Genomic DNA, 17,044 nt, shown 5'->3' with positions numbered 1-17,044 from the left:
TGGGATTTCAACTGACAGTAGTAGATGGGATTCGATACCAACACCGTGTGTTGGAGAGGGATCTAAGAGCAGGTAATGCAGGGGAAGCAGGCCAAGAGCATGCAGTTGACGGTATTACCAATCCTCATGTGGCCCTGGGTAGGTGTGGATGGATGGTCTGGGAAGGCCTACTGTGGCCTGATGGAGCAGTTTTTTTAAAAAACAAAAACAAAAAAACTAAACTTGCTAAGGTTTAATGGTGGACACTGAGCCTTCCTGTGTACCCATGATTGATGTGGCTGCTGTGTCAAGCTGGAGTCAGCACCCCAACCACAGGGAGCTCTTCCTTCCTAAGGAGCCACACCAGTACCAACCAGCCTTTCAGGAATGTTTAGGGTGGCTAGAGAGATGTTCCCTCTGAGTCCTTAAATCTGGGCATGGTCTTTGTGTTGCAGCACTTGCTGAGTTATCATTGAAAGTAACATCTGTACCACCTTCAATTCCTAACTAGCCCTTTGAGGCCTTGAGTAAATCATTACAGTAGCTTTCTTTCCCAAAACTCAAGACCCCAAGACTTTCATAGCCTACCTTGCTTTGTGTAGACAGGCCAACTTTTTTCACCAACAGGTCTCTGGAAAGTGGATGTGGTCAGAATTTAAGAACCATGCTAGGCTTTTTCCTGAGTTTATTTGCATCAGAGATAAGAGGCTTAGTATTTTTGCCAACTGACTAATCAAGAGAATCACTATAAAGCTGGCCCTTCTTGAATGCATAGCCTGTGCAATGAGGAACCCATTTGTCCTTTATATCATCTGACATTTGCCAGGGAGAGATCTTTGCCCCATCATCTCTTAGCCCCCGTTGTCATTAGGAGCATGATACAGTGGCATGCTACTCTGGAAATATTCTGTGGGTAAAGTGTCTTGAGTTTAGAAAGTCTAATTGAAGAGTTGTGTCCTAAAGACAGGTGTAGAGCTTAGTATCTCCACAGTAGAGCACTTGTATAGCATGCAAGAGGTTTTCAGATCATCCCCGGCACAGCAAAAAATAATAATCATAATTAAATCAGTAGAGGCAGAACAGAGGACAGATCAGTGGTACAATACTGATGTATGGCAGCCATGCTCCTCAGAGATGGCAGTGGATTATGTAACAAGGCATGATTTTTTTTATACTTTCATAGTCAATAATTTCTCACATCTGGACTGAGCTGTCATTTCCAAAGTACATTCACATACACTGAAGTGCTGTTTTCATCAAGCTGGCAGACTACGATCCCAACTTATTTGGTCTGTGGACAGGAAGCCACACTCCATCACAGGCTGTCATTTAGATCAGACCTTAGGCCTTGTCAGCAAGGCCAGCACTGAGGGCAAACAAAGCACCTGCCAAGGGCGACTGTGCAGGGTGTCACACTTGGAGTCCCCACCAAAGCTTTCATCAAAGCCAGCCTGATTATTTTCCACTGCATTTTCCTGAAAGGATGTTATGATTTTCTAGATGTTTGGTGGCTGGCGATAAATCAGGCTTTTATGATGTCATGTGAAAGGCCACCTCTCGGACTTCCTCTTGCTGCAAGTGGAGAATAAAAGTAGGACGTGTTGGTAGAGCACAGTAGACACAGCTTGACTTAACCCTTTCTCCACTGGTCCACCAGCTCAGATCACAGAAGAAGATCAGTTCCTTTCACATAAGTAGCCAGGATTCAGGGAAGCAGAGTTGCTATCTGGGTGATAAGTAGACTCAAGGGCTTTGGCATCATATCAAGTCATGACCAGAAAGTGCCTCCCATGGAGTATGACAGGAAGGGTTATCAACAGCTTAACAAGTGTAACCTTTAGAGAGCTCCAGTTTTGTAATGCTGGAAATAAGACCTTGCCTTGAAGCAGAGATACTCAGAAAGCTAGTTAAGGCTATAATGAAATGTCTCATAGCATTATAAATCCATAAATGCCTTTGAGAGAATGGGAGGGTCCTCATTTAAGCCAGGATCCAGGATCCTTGTTCCCTCATCTGCATCCCATCAATCCATAAGTCTTTCTGTATTCTTCTCCCCCAGTTATTTTTCCATGGCCACACTCTACCACAAGTGTCATCTAGGAACCCCATCTTCCACCACTGTGGCCTGAACATCTTAACTGGTCTCCTATCCAGTCTCTGACCCCTCTCATCTAGGACAAAATACACAGATGTCTCTGAAAACCTCTAGTGCTTATACTCTTCAGAGTCCAGATTCACTGCTATTTTTGCTAGGATGGTAAAGGACTGCTTCTCTGGTCTTTCAAAGATACACATATACTCACACAAACACATATACCATATGGTGGAAAGTCATTGCCACCCTGAGAACTGGTCAGAGAGAAGGCTTCTTAACTGACTAGGGGTATTCAGGGCTCCTGCTTTCTACTAGCCAGAAAGGAAGTGAAGGGTGGAGGCATCTCAGGCCCTCTGAAGCTCTTGCTGTCCTCATTAGGAGAAGGGCAACCTTGCTAATGCACACTCCAGGGGGTATCTGAGCACAGCAGCCAGGACCCTAGCCTCCCAGAGCCATCTGGGTATCATGCTGAGTCTTCACTGCAGTAGCCCAGAGCTGACCCCTACAGAGTAGTTTAGGTCACAAACATCAAAGAGTAGCTGACTGGAAGAGGCAGAAGGACATGCATAAGAGTTTAGTACAGAGAGAACAAGCAGCTCTTCCATAAATCAGTATGAACAGCTAGAAGTCAGTGTCATACTTTTGAAAATCCCCAACCGCCCCCCACCAAAAAAAAATCAGGTTTCTGCCTAAATCACTTAAGTCAGCCAGTTTTTTAACCATGGCCCACAGGCTTAGACTCTAAGGGACAGCCAGTGTGGTTCAGAGAATAAAGCCTTGGCACAACATGGCTTCTGTAGAGGAATGTCTGGGATCTGTGACAAGTTTTTTTAACCTTCTATAGCCTCACCATGAGTTGCCTTTCCCTTGTTTGTGTGTCTACAAGAAATGGCCTGGTCTATCCTCCTCAGAGCTAAAGCTCTTCTCCCTAAAGTACTTCTTATCAATGGTGACCCCAAAGAGACCCTCTTACCTTGATCTTTTCTTACCATTCAGGTTTCTGATCTGATGTTACTCTTTGGAATGTCCCTTAGCCATCGGGGTTGTCCCACTCTTGTCAAGTCCACACCTCTACAGCCTTGTCACCACACGCCCCATTAGCTGATATCCTCTGCCATCTCCCCAACCCAACACAGGTGCCATGACAGCCAAGGCCTTGTCTTAGTCACAGTTGCTTCCCCAGTGCCTGGCAGAATCAGTGTCTGGTAACAGACCACAAAGTTGCAGAATGTGGCAATAATTAGAGAAAACAGAGTGCAAAATCCTGGGTAGAACTGTTCAGCAAACAAAGACCCCAAGCCTAACAATGAAACAAGGACTGGGTGTCTCTGGAGTGGAATACTCGCTTCCCTAGCATGAATGAGGCCCTAGGCTTGATCTCCAGCACTTCAAGGGGAGAAATCTGGTACCAGCAGCTGTTTATATGTAGCCTTGGAGTCTTACAGCCATCCTGTATCATAGACAATGTTTATCTCAGTTTTATAGATTTAGAAGTTAATACTCAGAGATGCTCAGAAACAGCTGAGTTCATTGAACCCTGGACAGGAGTCCAGTTCCCTCCAGTGATATCTCTGTGTTCTTAGCAATGTTTAAGAACTTTTTTTTTTTTCATAATGAAATGCATAGATGTTAACTGCAGTTGGATAAGTTCTGACAAAAGCATGGGTTCTTGTAACATGCTTCTGTCCACCTAGGGAACATTCATTTAATTTCCCCCCAAGGTCTCCTTCTGCATCTTGCTAGTGAGAATCCTCCCTTTGACCACTACTTGTGTTCCATCACCATGGCTGAGTTTGTTCTCTAAGAACGTGTTCATTGAGTTACACAGTGGCTGCATTTCTGTCAACCTCTAGTCACCATTGGCATATAATGACTTCATCATACACTGACACATTATTTAGAAGGTTCTTCGCCTCTCACATTAATGTGGCTAAAGTACACTGTTTTCCTTGGAGGGCTTGGTCCTTTGAACATGGTGACTGCTAGACTACGAATCAGAAATGCTGCCTTCTAGTCCAAGCCTCCGCCACTAGATGGCTTCATGACACCTGTCTGAACTATCTCTACAGAGAGACGTAGGGACTCTGTTCTTCTCCAGGAAAAACGAAAGGAAGAGTGACAGGTGGCCATGCAGTGTAGGCCCACAGCCTGCCGACTGTTTCTTAGCCTTGACGGTGGGAAACAACGAAAGAAAGTCAAACTGAAAAACCTAAGGATCTGTATTAATGCTCATCTTTCCTCTGTGCCCCTTAAGAAACTCACAAGTGCCACGTAGTTGTTGAAGTTTTTCCTCAAGAAGCTCCTTGAGGAAGCAGCCGAATGCAGGGTCTTGTGTGCTAGTCACCCCAGTCTATGCCGCTAACCCTCAGCTATCCTAAGAAGTTGCTGGGGAAGTGACGCTGGAACATGTGACCACGGCCCTCTTAAGTCACTTCCATCTTGTTTAGTGGAAAGGGGAGGAGGCAAAGCATGGGTAGATAGGAAAGTTACTGAAGAGAGATTTCTTGAATTAGAAGACCTTAATATACTACATAAATTGAGAAACACCTAAAGGAAAAACAACCCCATTTTTATTGTAAGGAGATTTGTATTAGTTACAATGTTCTTTCTGGTGTGTGTTCAAAATAAGGATAGGGATTTTCTCTAAGATGATAGATTGCTTAACAAACAAGAAGGAAGCAAGCTTAAGGAAAACTGCCTTTGTCTTGTGCAATCCGGGATGCCCCATGGCCTCAGTTGCCTTTCTGGATAAGAGGGTGCGGGCTCAAGATAAGCTGGATAACAGAGTTGGGCTCTTAGCTCCAAGACACTTTGTAGAGAACTTTCATCTCTAGGAAGAGGCCTCTGAAGCAGATATAAAATCTCCTGAGTTGCATCTTGAGTGTGGCTGTCTTCAAGTTTAATTAGCTGAACTCTGCAAAGTGCTTTGAGGGCAGAAAGTGCTAAGTGGCAAAGGAAATGCAGCCTGCATCTTATGTCCAGAGCGCCACTTGCCAATTATGTCACAACAGTCCCTAATCGGTCCACTTAAAGGTGCTTTATCTCCTTTCCTCGGGGTTTGTGCCACCTCCTACTAGCATGGGCAAAATCTTTACACCCCAGATCCAGTTATTAACAGTAGCCAGTAATTTTCAAAGAAGATGGTGCTGACTTTGAAGCCTGGAATGCTGAGGTCACTAACAATCTTATCTCCCTGTCATTAAGTGGCCCTTACATTACAAGTGTGAGTCACCCCCACCCACCACCCCCCATCAGCTGGTTAGGATGAGCTTTAGTGAAGGATTAGGATCAGAGGGTTCCAGTTCCAGTAAGTCATTCCATTCACTTTCCCTTGTATTCATGCTACTGTAAGCACCAGGCTTCACAACGCCATGTTAACAGGGGAAAAAGTTTGTTCCATGACCACAAGTGTCGACATAGAACAGGTACAGAGGGTCATAAATCTGGATGTTGCAAGGTGACCTCCTCAGTGTCTCACCCGTAATCTGTTAGACCTCTACCTGTGAACATACAACTCTCCCAAGCTATTGGGCATTGCTTCTTAGAAAGGCTTTTCTTTGTTTGCTCATTCAGATGAGCCTGATGGAATGGGCTAAGCCTGGGTCCCATAAGGTTATACAGGCTGGTAAGAGTGTTCCTGGTCGCTTCCCATTTCTGTGCCTCAGTTCATGATGGGTAATGTGCAGACAGGCAGTAGGGGAGAATTCCAAGCTGCTAAGGGACATGCTACAGTTTGGTTAGTATGAATTTTGTGGTGTGCGTGATCCAGTCCACAGAGGAAAATGGACATCTACCCATGTCTCAAGCATGTTGGCCGAGAAAATTTTCTCAAGACTCGTTAAAACTCTAAAGGAAAATTAATCATCTGAGAGCCCATTACCCCCCCCCCCCCCCCACACACACACACAATATCCCTTAACATTCTCAGAGAATTGGTTCCAGGACCCTTTTTACACTAAAATACTCAGATAACTTAAGACCCCGTATAAGATGATTTGCAGACCTATGCATGTCCTCCTACACTCAGTGAATCATCTTAGGAAACTTTGTGTCTAACACGATGCAGACACCTCAGCAGGTGTTATGATCGCTAGGCAAACATGGCATCTGCACATCTTCAGGACAGGTATTTCTTTTTCTGCTATTTTTGACCAATGGCTACTTGATTCTGTGTATGCAAAGTCCACAGATTTGGAAGACCAGCAATAAATATGTTGTCTGTGTAACTTGTAGAGCCTTTTTGCCTAACTCTATTTCTCTACTTATGCTAACTGTTTTTTTAAATATAATGGAAAAGATGTGTGTATGTCATGATATCTTGATGGACAGACACATTGGGAAGAAGACATATCCTCATTCACTTTCTAGAAAGTTCTAGACAGTGGCAGCCTTTTTTAAATGGATGTTTCTTTTCCTTTGTTTAATACCTCTTAGTAGCTGCTACATAGTCTCTCACAGAAAAATGGGATCAGTGAAGGGACCATAGGATCTTAAAGATTCAGTAAAAGGAGGCACCATCCAGAAGAACAGGCAGCATGTCTAACAGGTTCTTGAGGGAGCCCACCAGAAGAATGCACAGTGTAAGTGCTCAGCTCCAAGCCGTGGTTTCAGTCTGAGGCCATGCAAGACTGCCCAGAGCCAATGAGCCTGCAGTGTCCTTTGTGCAAAGACTAGGGACAGCTTCGCAGGCCTGCCCCTCTGCTTCATGCCCCATGCTGTGCTACATCCACTCTGCAGTGGTTCTTAGTGAGGCTGACTAAGCAGTATCAGTTTAGCTCTGGGGAACTCTGTCAGCCCTGCTGGAGGGATAGTCCCCTGAGCCCACTTCCTGAACAGACCAGACAACCTTCTGTTTTCTCCTTGTCTCTTATCGCCCCTTGTCATTAAGGGAGAGGCCTGGCGGTTGACTTCCATCTCTGCTATTCTAAAGCAGTCCAGGGAGGAGAGGGAAATGCCCAGCCTCCTCCTGTTGTACTACTCAGAGGTTAGCTCTCTCCTTGGGTAGGATTAAACCCTGGGTAAATTCCAGCATGTGAGAGCTAGAACTACACAGGCTGTCCAGAAGAGCATTGCAGGCAGAGTGGGGGGAGGGACTCCTCAGGCTTCCTTCTCCCTTTCCTCCATCCTCCCTTCCCTGCCTGTCTAGAGTTCTGATTGGGATGTGCAGTACAACTTCAAAGGCTTCCCAGAGGTTCTGTTGTTTTGTTTTGTTTTTAGCAGTTCTGTGTTTCCCAAGAGAAGCTTTACCCTAGGAGGGAAGCTTGCCTCCTCACTCTATTAGCATAAAGTCAGATCAAGGACCTAACTCATTGGCATTCTTCTATTCCCTTGGAACCTAAGCTAGTCTTCAATTTCGCTTTTCTAAGAAAAGCAGGAAGGGAAAATGAGTATTTTTGTGCCACTCACAGCCCCATGTCTTAAATTCCTGAAGATGTTTAGCCAAGGTTTCCATCGTGCTAGGTTTTCTTAGTCACACCCCTGTCTATGCACCTTCTTGTCTATAGCACTCAAACATCAGTCTCTTTCAATATGTATATTAGAAATTTGTGCCAAGAGCCCTTATGTTCTTAAAGTCTCTCTGCCCCACCAGATGTTCCTTCAAGTCTTACCACAAACCTGCCGAGGAAACCCAATCCAACTTGTAATTCAATGTAAATGTTATAGTTTCCCCAAATCAAACTTGGAGGAAGGGGAGAAAAAGAAGTGAGGGTGTGAGCTTGGAGTTACCCTGCGTGATCCAGTTTAGTGTACCAAAGGGACTTAATTTGTATAAGAACAATCAAAATCACATTAGGAGAAGAAAAGTAACCTGTGTGGTTGAAATGTGTCTCGTTATCTCCACAGCAGTGCACAGGGAGCCCAGAGATCTTCACAGAAGTGGCCTCTAATTAGAGGAGACAATAATGGCAGGGTAAACCTTCCTTTTCTGGATTGCGTTAACTGCTGTGGGCTCAGGAACTGGCCTAATGACTTCCCCGGGACTAGGTCTGGCGCTTTATCTATCCACTCTAGCAAGACTGAGGGCCAAGAAAGCCTGAGATTTTGTTGCAACAAAACACGCCCTTCTCTCAGGCTGAAGCCTGCATCTCCATTGCGGGGAAAGCCAGCCTGCAACTCCTAGGGGCAAAGGAGCTGAGGTCTGTTGGAGAGAGCAGTGTCGCCTCATGCTGTTGAGCTGCTGCTGTAAAATGCTTAGTTAAGCCTAATTGAATTTGACAATAATAAATTACATATTGAAACTGTAGAGTTCACCTAAGGAATAACAGTGAAAATGGCAAGACCCCAGAAGCCAGGTTTAGGAAATGTCATATTCACATTAAAATGCTTAGAATTTTTTTAGACCTTTGTTGCCTGGTTTTTTGTTTTTTGTTTTTTCAGAAAGACTCCAGACCACCCAGTTCATGAAGTCCTTTCTAGAAATCCTATAGAAACTCTACATACAATCATTGCTTTAATTCCAGTGTTGCCTCAGGTCAGGGTGGCTATAAGCCTGTGAAGAACCAAGTAATTCAAAATATAGAGCAGTATACATAAACTCCTTCTTTGCACTTGTCATTAGGAGCTGCTCGGCCCTAGTGGAGGAATTTTGTGGAAGTTCAAATGTCTTAAAAGGAGTGCCTTTCTCCCCACAGCCATGAGTGAGCACAGCGACTCTGGGCTTCCCTGTGGGAGTCCAGCTCCCAACCCTGACTTCTCTGCAGGTCAGAGGAAATGATGTTTAAAGGAGCGTTTCCTTTCTGCCCTCCTTTCCAGCACTGTGTGCCTTCACACGCAGCCTTACTGTGCCACCCCTGAAGTGTGCCTGAGCCAGGACTCTTGCAAACGGAACAAACTATTGGCCAGATCCCATGGTAGAAAATAAGATCTTTCTTTTCGTTCCCTTTCTATTTATTTTATTTAATTAATTTATTTATTTTGTGAGACAGGGTTTCTCTGTGTAGCTCTGGCTGCCCTGGAACTCGTTCTGCAGATCAGAGATCCGCCTGCCTCTGCCTTGGAGTGCTGGGATTAAAGACATGCAACGCCGCCCCCAGCTTAGTAAATTGTTTCCCTGAGGACAGTGAAGTACAAAGCACACTGAGTTGATAGGGGGAAGGAGACTCAGTGGACAGAAACAGGGACAGAAACATTTTGACTAGCTCGTGTGTTGACTTGGTGGCAGCTGGCAAGAAGAGCCACTGTTTGTTCTGATAGGACCACATGTTCTCCCTTCAAGGCCTCTTGATCTAATTAGCTTTCAGGGAGACAGAGCTTTGGCAGAAGGCTAAGGAAGCTCCTAGGCTGCAGCCTAAGAGAGGGCTCAAAACTAAATTGGGAAGTTTAGCTGGGCCTGTCTCTGGTTTCAATGAAATACTTTTACAGTGTATTTAGTAGTGTCTGTTGCTAAGCTTTTGAGAACCATTTTTCTTTTTCCTTAATTGTAGTTGCCTGGTTGTTTTTATATTATGAGCTACTTGTAGAAAAATACAGGAAACATAATTACAATACAAAGCTCCCTTTCCCAAGCCTACTGAGATCATTTGAAACCAAACTGAGTTTTAGGGCTTTTTTTTAACTGTATGCTCACAGCCATGAATTGTATCCATGCTGTGTGGGTTGATTTACAGCCAGTGGTATGTGATTCAGCAGTAACCATGTTCTCTTAAAGCTGCTGTAGGATTGGGAGAGGGGCAGGCGGACATTGCTTCATGGCTCCAAGCTACACAGCTTCCTCTGGGGACAAAGAAGAAGGAATGTCTTGTGGCTCTTCCACTAAAAGAGAAGTGTTGTAAAAGTATATACAAGTTTATTTAGGAGAGTAAAGAGAAGTAAATCACTTGGTTTGTTTTCCCACTTACATTGGCAGCTCCAGGTAGCACTGTGCTAAAAATGTTAATCACTAATTCTTGTATCCTACCTTTCCTGGGGAGTCTGGAAATGGGCTTTTAGACCAGCAGAAATAACTTGCTTGACTTTGGCTAACACTCTGGGGAGGAAGTGGGTACTTCAGCATATTGTGAAATGCAAAGCCTTTGGGAATTTGATTTATTCAAGCCTAAAAAGCAATGGTGGCTGATTCCCTGAATGTCCTCTGCTAGACAAAGACTCAGGCAGGGAGATGGAATCCAGACCACCTTTGCCCAGAATGCCCAGGTGAGCACCCAGAGGAAAGCACAGATGGCCTGTACCTAACACTCTGGTCTACCCATCTGAAGTTCAGAACAAAGTGCCTTTGCCTGCCAAGTTGAGGAGAGGCCTTTACTTCAGCCTGGTTACCTGCGACTGTCACTCAGAGTCCACTTGTTATCTAATAGTGTGCAGCCAAAATGGAGCATCTTCATGGAGTACTTATCACTATAAAATCTCCTTTTTCCTCCTGCCTTCCCAGTCCGTTCCTGGTTATCTTACCTCTCCGCACGTGCACCCATGGATGCCCTCACATGATACACTTAACTGCTTTCTCTGTCTGTTCCTTTTCCTCCTGCCTTCCCTTCTTCTCTTCCCCTCAAACTCATCTTGAAATCCCCATTGTCTTGAGACCTGCAGTAAAGAACTGTGTAAGAGCTGAGACAGGATTTCCATCTCTACCCGTTCTTGTTTGTGGCCTTTCTTCCTTCCAAGGGAGCCTCTTCAATGAACAAAAGTAAACTTCTCTTGCTAGATTATCCGGGAAACTCGAGTACTTTCGTGTTTCCCTCCCCATAAAGTCAGGACTGAGCAAGCTGACCAGGAGGCTTGCCCTCGGCTTTATATGTTGGGAAGGCCCAGTCCTGAGCTGAGGCAGTGGTCAGCAGTCTCCTCCGGAAGCCAACCTTGAAGGCTCAGTTGAAGATGAGAGGTACTAGAGAAAGAGCCTGGGGCTGACCAGAGGTGCAGGGCTCAGATGCAGTGTTTGAGACTGAGATTTGCGTGTTTGACCCACGAGTCGAGAAAGAAAATCCCCATTTTCTAAGGAAAAAAGAGAAAAGTAGATTAGAACAGATCCTCTATTGTGGTGGCGAAATGGAAGTTTCGGTTTAGGAGCTTGTGGGTGCTGCGCTGCTGGCTAGCAGAGAAGTGTCTTCACCTTAGCAAAGCCAGGGCTGAGAGGAAGCTGCTCCGCACTCTCTTGCTGGCCTGCCTGCCTGCCTGCCCACCTGGGCTGTCCCAAAAGCCAGAGACCGGAGGCGGGGTTTCTGCTGACTCCGAATCCAAGGAGACTCGGTCGCCAGGGATGGGGCAAAGGCATTATACTTAAGGCCAGATCTGGAGGAATGTGGGTTCTAGGGACTGGACCCAGCAGGTGGGTCAGAGTCCTGCAGGTCAAGGACCCGGAATGGCCTTTCTGCAGTGAACTTAATCTTATTCAGGCATGATTTACCGCTGGTCTTTGCCGAGAAGTGCACTAATTCGAAACAGTTTTCCCAGTAGCTCTCCAGACAACGTACTATCTTCAAAAAAACAAAAACAAAAAACAAAACAAAACAAAAACCGCCATCAGAGTCACTAGGAGAAGGTAGAGCTCACTCACAAAGGCCTCCTTAAACTGGGCCTTCCCGTACCTGATTAGGAAAGGGTAGCAGCAAAGCACCCACAAGCACAACTCATCTATCTGCCCTCTCTCCCTCCGCAGGACTTTCTGCAGGGAGACTGCTCCAAGGCGAAGCAGAAACTCAACTGGAAGCCCCGCGTTGCCTTTGATGTAAGTTGTGTCTCTAGTGCAAGTTCCCACAGCTTGTAGCTGTGAGCCCTTGCTGGCGGGCTTTGGTCAGGCAGGAGACTTTTCAGTGCCCTGGGAGGAGGTGTTGCTGGAGGGGGTGGCAGAAATTCCTCCCTCACCACCCACCCTGGATCTTGGGTTGCAGGAGCTGGTGAAGGAGATGGTGCAGGCTGACGTGGAGCTCATGAGGACCAACCCCAATGCCTGAGCACCTCTGCAGAGATTCGAGAGGCATGGCCTACCATGCAGAGCAAGGGAACCAGAGTCCAGCCACTCCTGCGACCATGGACCCTCGACCTCCTGTGTTGTCCCCACAGCTAAGAGCTGGGCCGCAGGTTTGTAGGCACCAGGACAGGACACTCCAGAGCTAAGGCTGCTTTTGCTTTTGTCAAAGGCCCCAATGAATGGTTTTGGGAAATCAAGAAGTTTTAATCACATACTCATTTTACTTGAAATTATGTCACTAGACAACTTAAATTTTGAAGTCTTGAGATTGTTTTTCTCTTTTCTTATTAAAAGATCTTTCTATGAACCATCACTAAAAGAGTTACTTGTGTATGTATTCTCCAGGTTATAATGTAGGTACTTTGTGGCCCCAAACAAAATCCACAGCTGGGGGTGAAATATTCCTTGGTTCCTTTAGGAAAGCCCCTGTTGAGAAGACCCCTAGCCCACGCTGCCCTCGGCAGCGCACCTGGCTAAGTCTGTCCTTGGACATACCTATCCCCTGCTGAATTGAAGCATTCATACCCTGTTGGTCTCTGCTGATTTTAATTAGAACCACTGAGCTCTCACCCTCTCAGAAAAAGGCTCATGAAACAGGGGTTAAAAGAAGAGACTTGATGGTAAGTAAATATTGTTGGAACATTACATGTGAAAGCCCCTGGGCTACCCTAACCTAAGCCTCTTCCATGGTCTTTCGCACAATATTTATTTCCAACCTCTTCCCATCAGTACTAGGTCACTTTTTAAACTGAATTTTGACTCATTAATTCAATCCAGTGCCTAATATATACCAGACATTATGCTGTTGCTTCAACCACATCAACATGAATTAGAGGTTATGATAAAGAGACTCAGAACCCAGGCCCCAGCTTCACTGAGTTTATCATTTAGGTGTTAGAATTATGACCACAGCCTGCATTCTTGAGCTGTGTACTGTGCAGCTACAGGTGACACTAAGTGTACAGAGCACCCCCAGAGAGCGAGCAAGAATCTGCTTGCAGGTATACACTCTTGCATGAAATAGTATTTTGGCCTAGAACAAATTAGGTCAGGACTCTTCTCCCCTCACTCCCCTTCCAAGCAAAATAAAATAAAACCTCAGCGAATGGCATTCCAATCTTTGCACATGCGAGAGACTGAGGGTGAACTATTTCCGAATGTCTTCACAGGCAGGTTTATGATCTGGGGGAGGACTGGGGCTCCAGGGCTGGTGCAGAGAGGGCTCTTTGTGGAGCTCTCTATGCTGTGAGAGCATGCTGGCTGGGGCAGCCTCAGCCCCCATGGAGCAGAAGTAGGGCAGCCAGGCTGGCCCACCCAGTTCTCAGAAGCCACCCCAAGAAGAGCCTGCTGTTTCTATTCCCAAATGGGACGCTACTAATTGGAAGCAGATGGTCTCTGGGAGGTTGGGTTTGTAGGACTAGGAAGGCTGTGGGCCATACACACATGCACTATCACAAATGGGCATGCATTGTCACCCACTACCTAAAACACACATCCACTCACATATACAGATTCACTCACAAACGTGCTGTCTCACACACCATCACACACAAATTCCTGCAAACATGCTCAGAAGTCTACTGTCCCATCATATGTACTCCCAAGTGTCATAGCTAAGCACATGTTCCTTGGCCTTGATGCACAAGCCTTCCTCTGACCACCTAAGTCCCTCATTCAACACCCAGGAAAAGCCATTCCAAAGACCTGCAGGCCTGCAGTATTTAGTTCAATGTTTTGTGGTTTTCTAGCCCAAAGCCATAATGAGCTCCTTAGGGTAGACCAGGAGAAATCCTGGGCAGGAAGGTTTGTGTGACTCCAATGAAGCTAAATGGGCATAAACATAGATTTCTGACAGAAGAAATCTTTTAAAAGGCAACCTTGTCACTATTCATACCTTCTCAATCACTGTTGGGGGCTCCTTTGGGTTCTTGATTGTGTATGTTTAAAAGGAGAAAAACAGCATTTGCACTCCAGAATTTAACTTTCTATGCTGAAAGAATTTCATGTAGGTATCTTCAAGACCTAATAAAAGGGTTTCCTCCATCTTATCTTAATTTCAGTGATTTTTGTGTGTCCTTCATACTCCCTGCCCACCCCACTCTGCAAGCATTGGGCATATATTTTAGGTATTATAACACCTCTCCAAGCTTGATACTGTTGTGAAAACTAAGAGAGTTAGGTTATTAGTACTTCAGTTATGCCAGAGGCAAGTCTACATTTGTTCTTCGGAGAAAGGTCAAGGGCTTGGGTACTAGGGCACCACTGGTCTAGTAGCCTTCAGATCTGCCTGTGCTGCATCTGCCCTTTGTCTCATTCTGAAACAGTGAGCTAGGCCTATCAACTTCTGCAGAGTTGGGACTGCCAGTCTGAAGGGAAGTTTGGGAAAGCTATCTTCCCATGGTAAAAGAACCAGAAGGTCACTTAAATGAAGGGAAGGTGTGAGGTGAGGGGCACATCCAGCAGAATTGCTCTGGGCTTCTTTTCATTGCCTGTAATCACCTTCACCAAAGCTAGTCTCAGAAGCCCACGGAGAAAGGGTCAGGTGGCAGGCTCCACAGGAATGCCGCCTTCTTCTCTGTGTTGTTCAAGCTGGATGTGGGAAGCGGGTCTGGAAACTTTGATTTTAAAACAATTCCCCGGGTACCAGGGATAGGTCTGTGTGGAAGACTTGTCTAGCAGATAGGCTGCGGATTTATATGTGGCACCACTAAATAAATAAAAGACCTTTAAATATATAATTTAAAAACAACTTTTAGGTCCCACCACAAAACGGGGGGGGGGGGGGAAGCATTCAGGCACCTTCTTCATATTTGGGATTTAAACAGGCAGTCTATTTAGTTGTTCTGATTAGTCCAACTTTAGTGTCTTCCAGGATCTCGCTGCAGCCTTAACTGCACAGCAGGCAGTACGGGTGGGGGAGCTCCACCCAGGTTTTACACAAAGATTGTGTGTTCCTGTATGCTTCTCTTACAAGAGACCAGCATGTCCCAATATGACATCCGTAACTCCAAAAATTAGAGGTTTCCCTTGTCGAGAGCACTGAAAACTTTCCCAGGTAGCAATAACATCTGAGACACACTGCAGTTTTGGAAGCTAGGCCACCTCCATAGCCCTGCCTTCCCACGGTCCACAAGGTCTTCCCAGAGCACTGGAGACTAAGCCTTGAGGTCCCCTGCTCCCCTAGGCCGCCCATATGCTCATCTGGGCTACATGGAACAAGCATTCAGGGGGTGTGCCTGGCTATGGCCACTGGACCTGAAGTCTTTGTCCTTACAGGGTGATGCTGTGCCCACCCCTCTTCACCCCACCCTACAGGTTCCTCCCTCCAAATGTATTCAGAGTGGACTCTCTCCCAGAGACCCAGGAACTTTGCAAGGTCCCACCCCACCCACCCTCACTCAAGTCCTTCCCCTCCTCCACCAAAGGGTCTGCTCTGAGCAGACAACCTCATCTCTCAGCCTGACCCCTTGCCCTGAGGCCTAATCCCCTAATGCCCATCTTCCAGGGTCAGGGGTCATACACTGCCAGCCAATGCACAGTCCCAGCTGCCCTTCTGGCTCTTGAATTCCTGGGGCCAAGGTACCTGCTAGAGTATGAAGGGCTGATGTGTACCCGTCTGTTTTCTGGTGAAGAACTGAGAGGCCTGCTGGTGCCATAGGCTGGTCCTCTACTGATCACCTCAGCTCACTGAGGTTCTGAGTCTCTTGGTTTCCTAGCTGTGACCTTGCTGGGCCATCCAACCAAAGGTCCCCAGGGATGTACCTGTCTAACCTCACCCACCACCCACCCTCAAACTCCACAGCCCCAAACCCAGCAGAGGAGAGGTAGTGAGGAAGCACTGTCCTCCAAAAGAAAGGAGCCCTGACTGCTAAAATATGCCCTGTCCTGGACACTGGAGAGAACCACAGCCTCGGGTCGAAGGCACAAAAGCTCGGAGGCTTGGGAAGTCAACTGAAAACCGAGGATCCACAAGACTGCTCCAAGGGAGGCACTGGGCCCAGACTGACCAGAGAGGAAGCAGCGCAGCCCGAGGTCGGACTGCAGTGGCGGGCCATGGGCGAGGGAATGAATGTATATTTGGAAGGGGTCAGGACCTCGACTGGAGTCTGGCTTTTTATGGCAAGGAAGCTGACTGGGAAGGGCCTTCTGGCTTTCCTGTTGTGCCACTTTATCCCCCGCCCCCTGTCCCTTCTGGCAGTGCTGCTTTGCGGAGCACGGTTGCCCCAGAGATGGGGGGAGGCCTTTTCCCTGGTATCTAGGTCCGAGACCAGGGACCACAGGGTAGTGACCGTGTTCAGAGCGGGTAGGGCCTACCCTGGAACCAGCAGACAAATACAGGAAATGCCACGCTCTCCCACTGTCACCAAATATATTTGCTGTAAATCACTTTCCTGCACCTCCCAGATAGTCTGGATGCTGAGCATGATTGGGTTGAGGAGGCAGCGCAAGATAATCCCTTTGGGGTCCAGGGACTTTCAATGTTGGACCTACTTTTCTCAGAAAATCTAGCACCCATCCTGTCCTTTGCAAGATATGCTTCTCCCCAAGGCTGTCTGCAGGACGCGTGAGAGGAAGAGTCGGCTGCTGTGCGCCTCTCTTGCCATTACTGGTGTCCTTTAGATAGTACAATAAACTCGTCTTTAGACGGCAGCGAGGAAACCTCTGGCTCCTGGACCACTGCTGCCCTGCGCCTTCTGGGACGCCGGAAAATCTCTCAGGCGGGACTGAGCCTAACTTTGGGAACTGCTGCTTATACTGGCCTCCCGGGGCAGGCTTGCCAGGGCTCCTCCTAGCAGCCTGCAGCGCTGATTTTGCCCAACTCAGGGGTCAGTTTTCATCGCTCCTCTACCAGCAGATTTTTACAGAATGCCATCGCCACACTGAAACTTGTGCCTTATCCCTGATGGCTTACAGCCATTAAGGATCAGTGCACAGCAGGGGACCAACAACCCGGTTGGTTTTGTTTTGTTTGTTGTTTTGTTTTGATAATGACGGAAATTCGGAGGTCTTGAGAGTTACAGGCGCTAAATGTGTTGATTTTTCTGCATTTACCCTAGGGTAGAAAA

The 17,044-nt window shown here is 46.7% G+C and overlaps 1 protein-coding gene across 1 annotated transcript in view; it reads left to right on the top strand.

The window, feature by feature from the left end:
- Gmds (GDP-mannose 4,6-dehydratase) overlaps nt 1-14,026 on the top strand; it is a 575,398-nt gene extending 561,372 nt beyond the window's left edge. The window contains exons 10-11 of the mRNA XM_036188740.1: nt 11,667-11,735; nt 11,899-14,026. Of these exons, the coding sequence (XP_036044633.1) occupies nt 11,667-11,735; nt 11,899-11,961 (132 nt within the window). The 3' untranslated portion in view covers nt 11,962-14,026. The remainder of the gene's footprint in view (nt 1-11,666; nt 11,736-11,898) is intronic.
- The last annotated feature ends 3,018 nt before the right edge of the window (nt 14,027-17,044 follow it).

The sequence above is a fragment of the Onychomys torridus genome, chromosome 5, assembly GCF_903995425.1.
Source record: "Onychomys torridus chromosome 5, mOncTor1.1, whole genome shotgun sequence".
In the NCBI taxonomy this organism is placed as follows: domain Eukaryota; kingdom Metazoa; phylum Chordata; class Mammalia; order Rodentia; family Cricetidae; genus Onychomys; species Onychomys torridus.
Note: the sequence above shows the minus strand (reverse complement) of the source record. Positions and strands in the feature narration are given on the sequence as shown.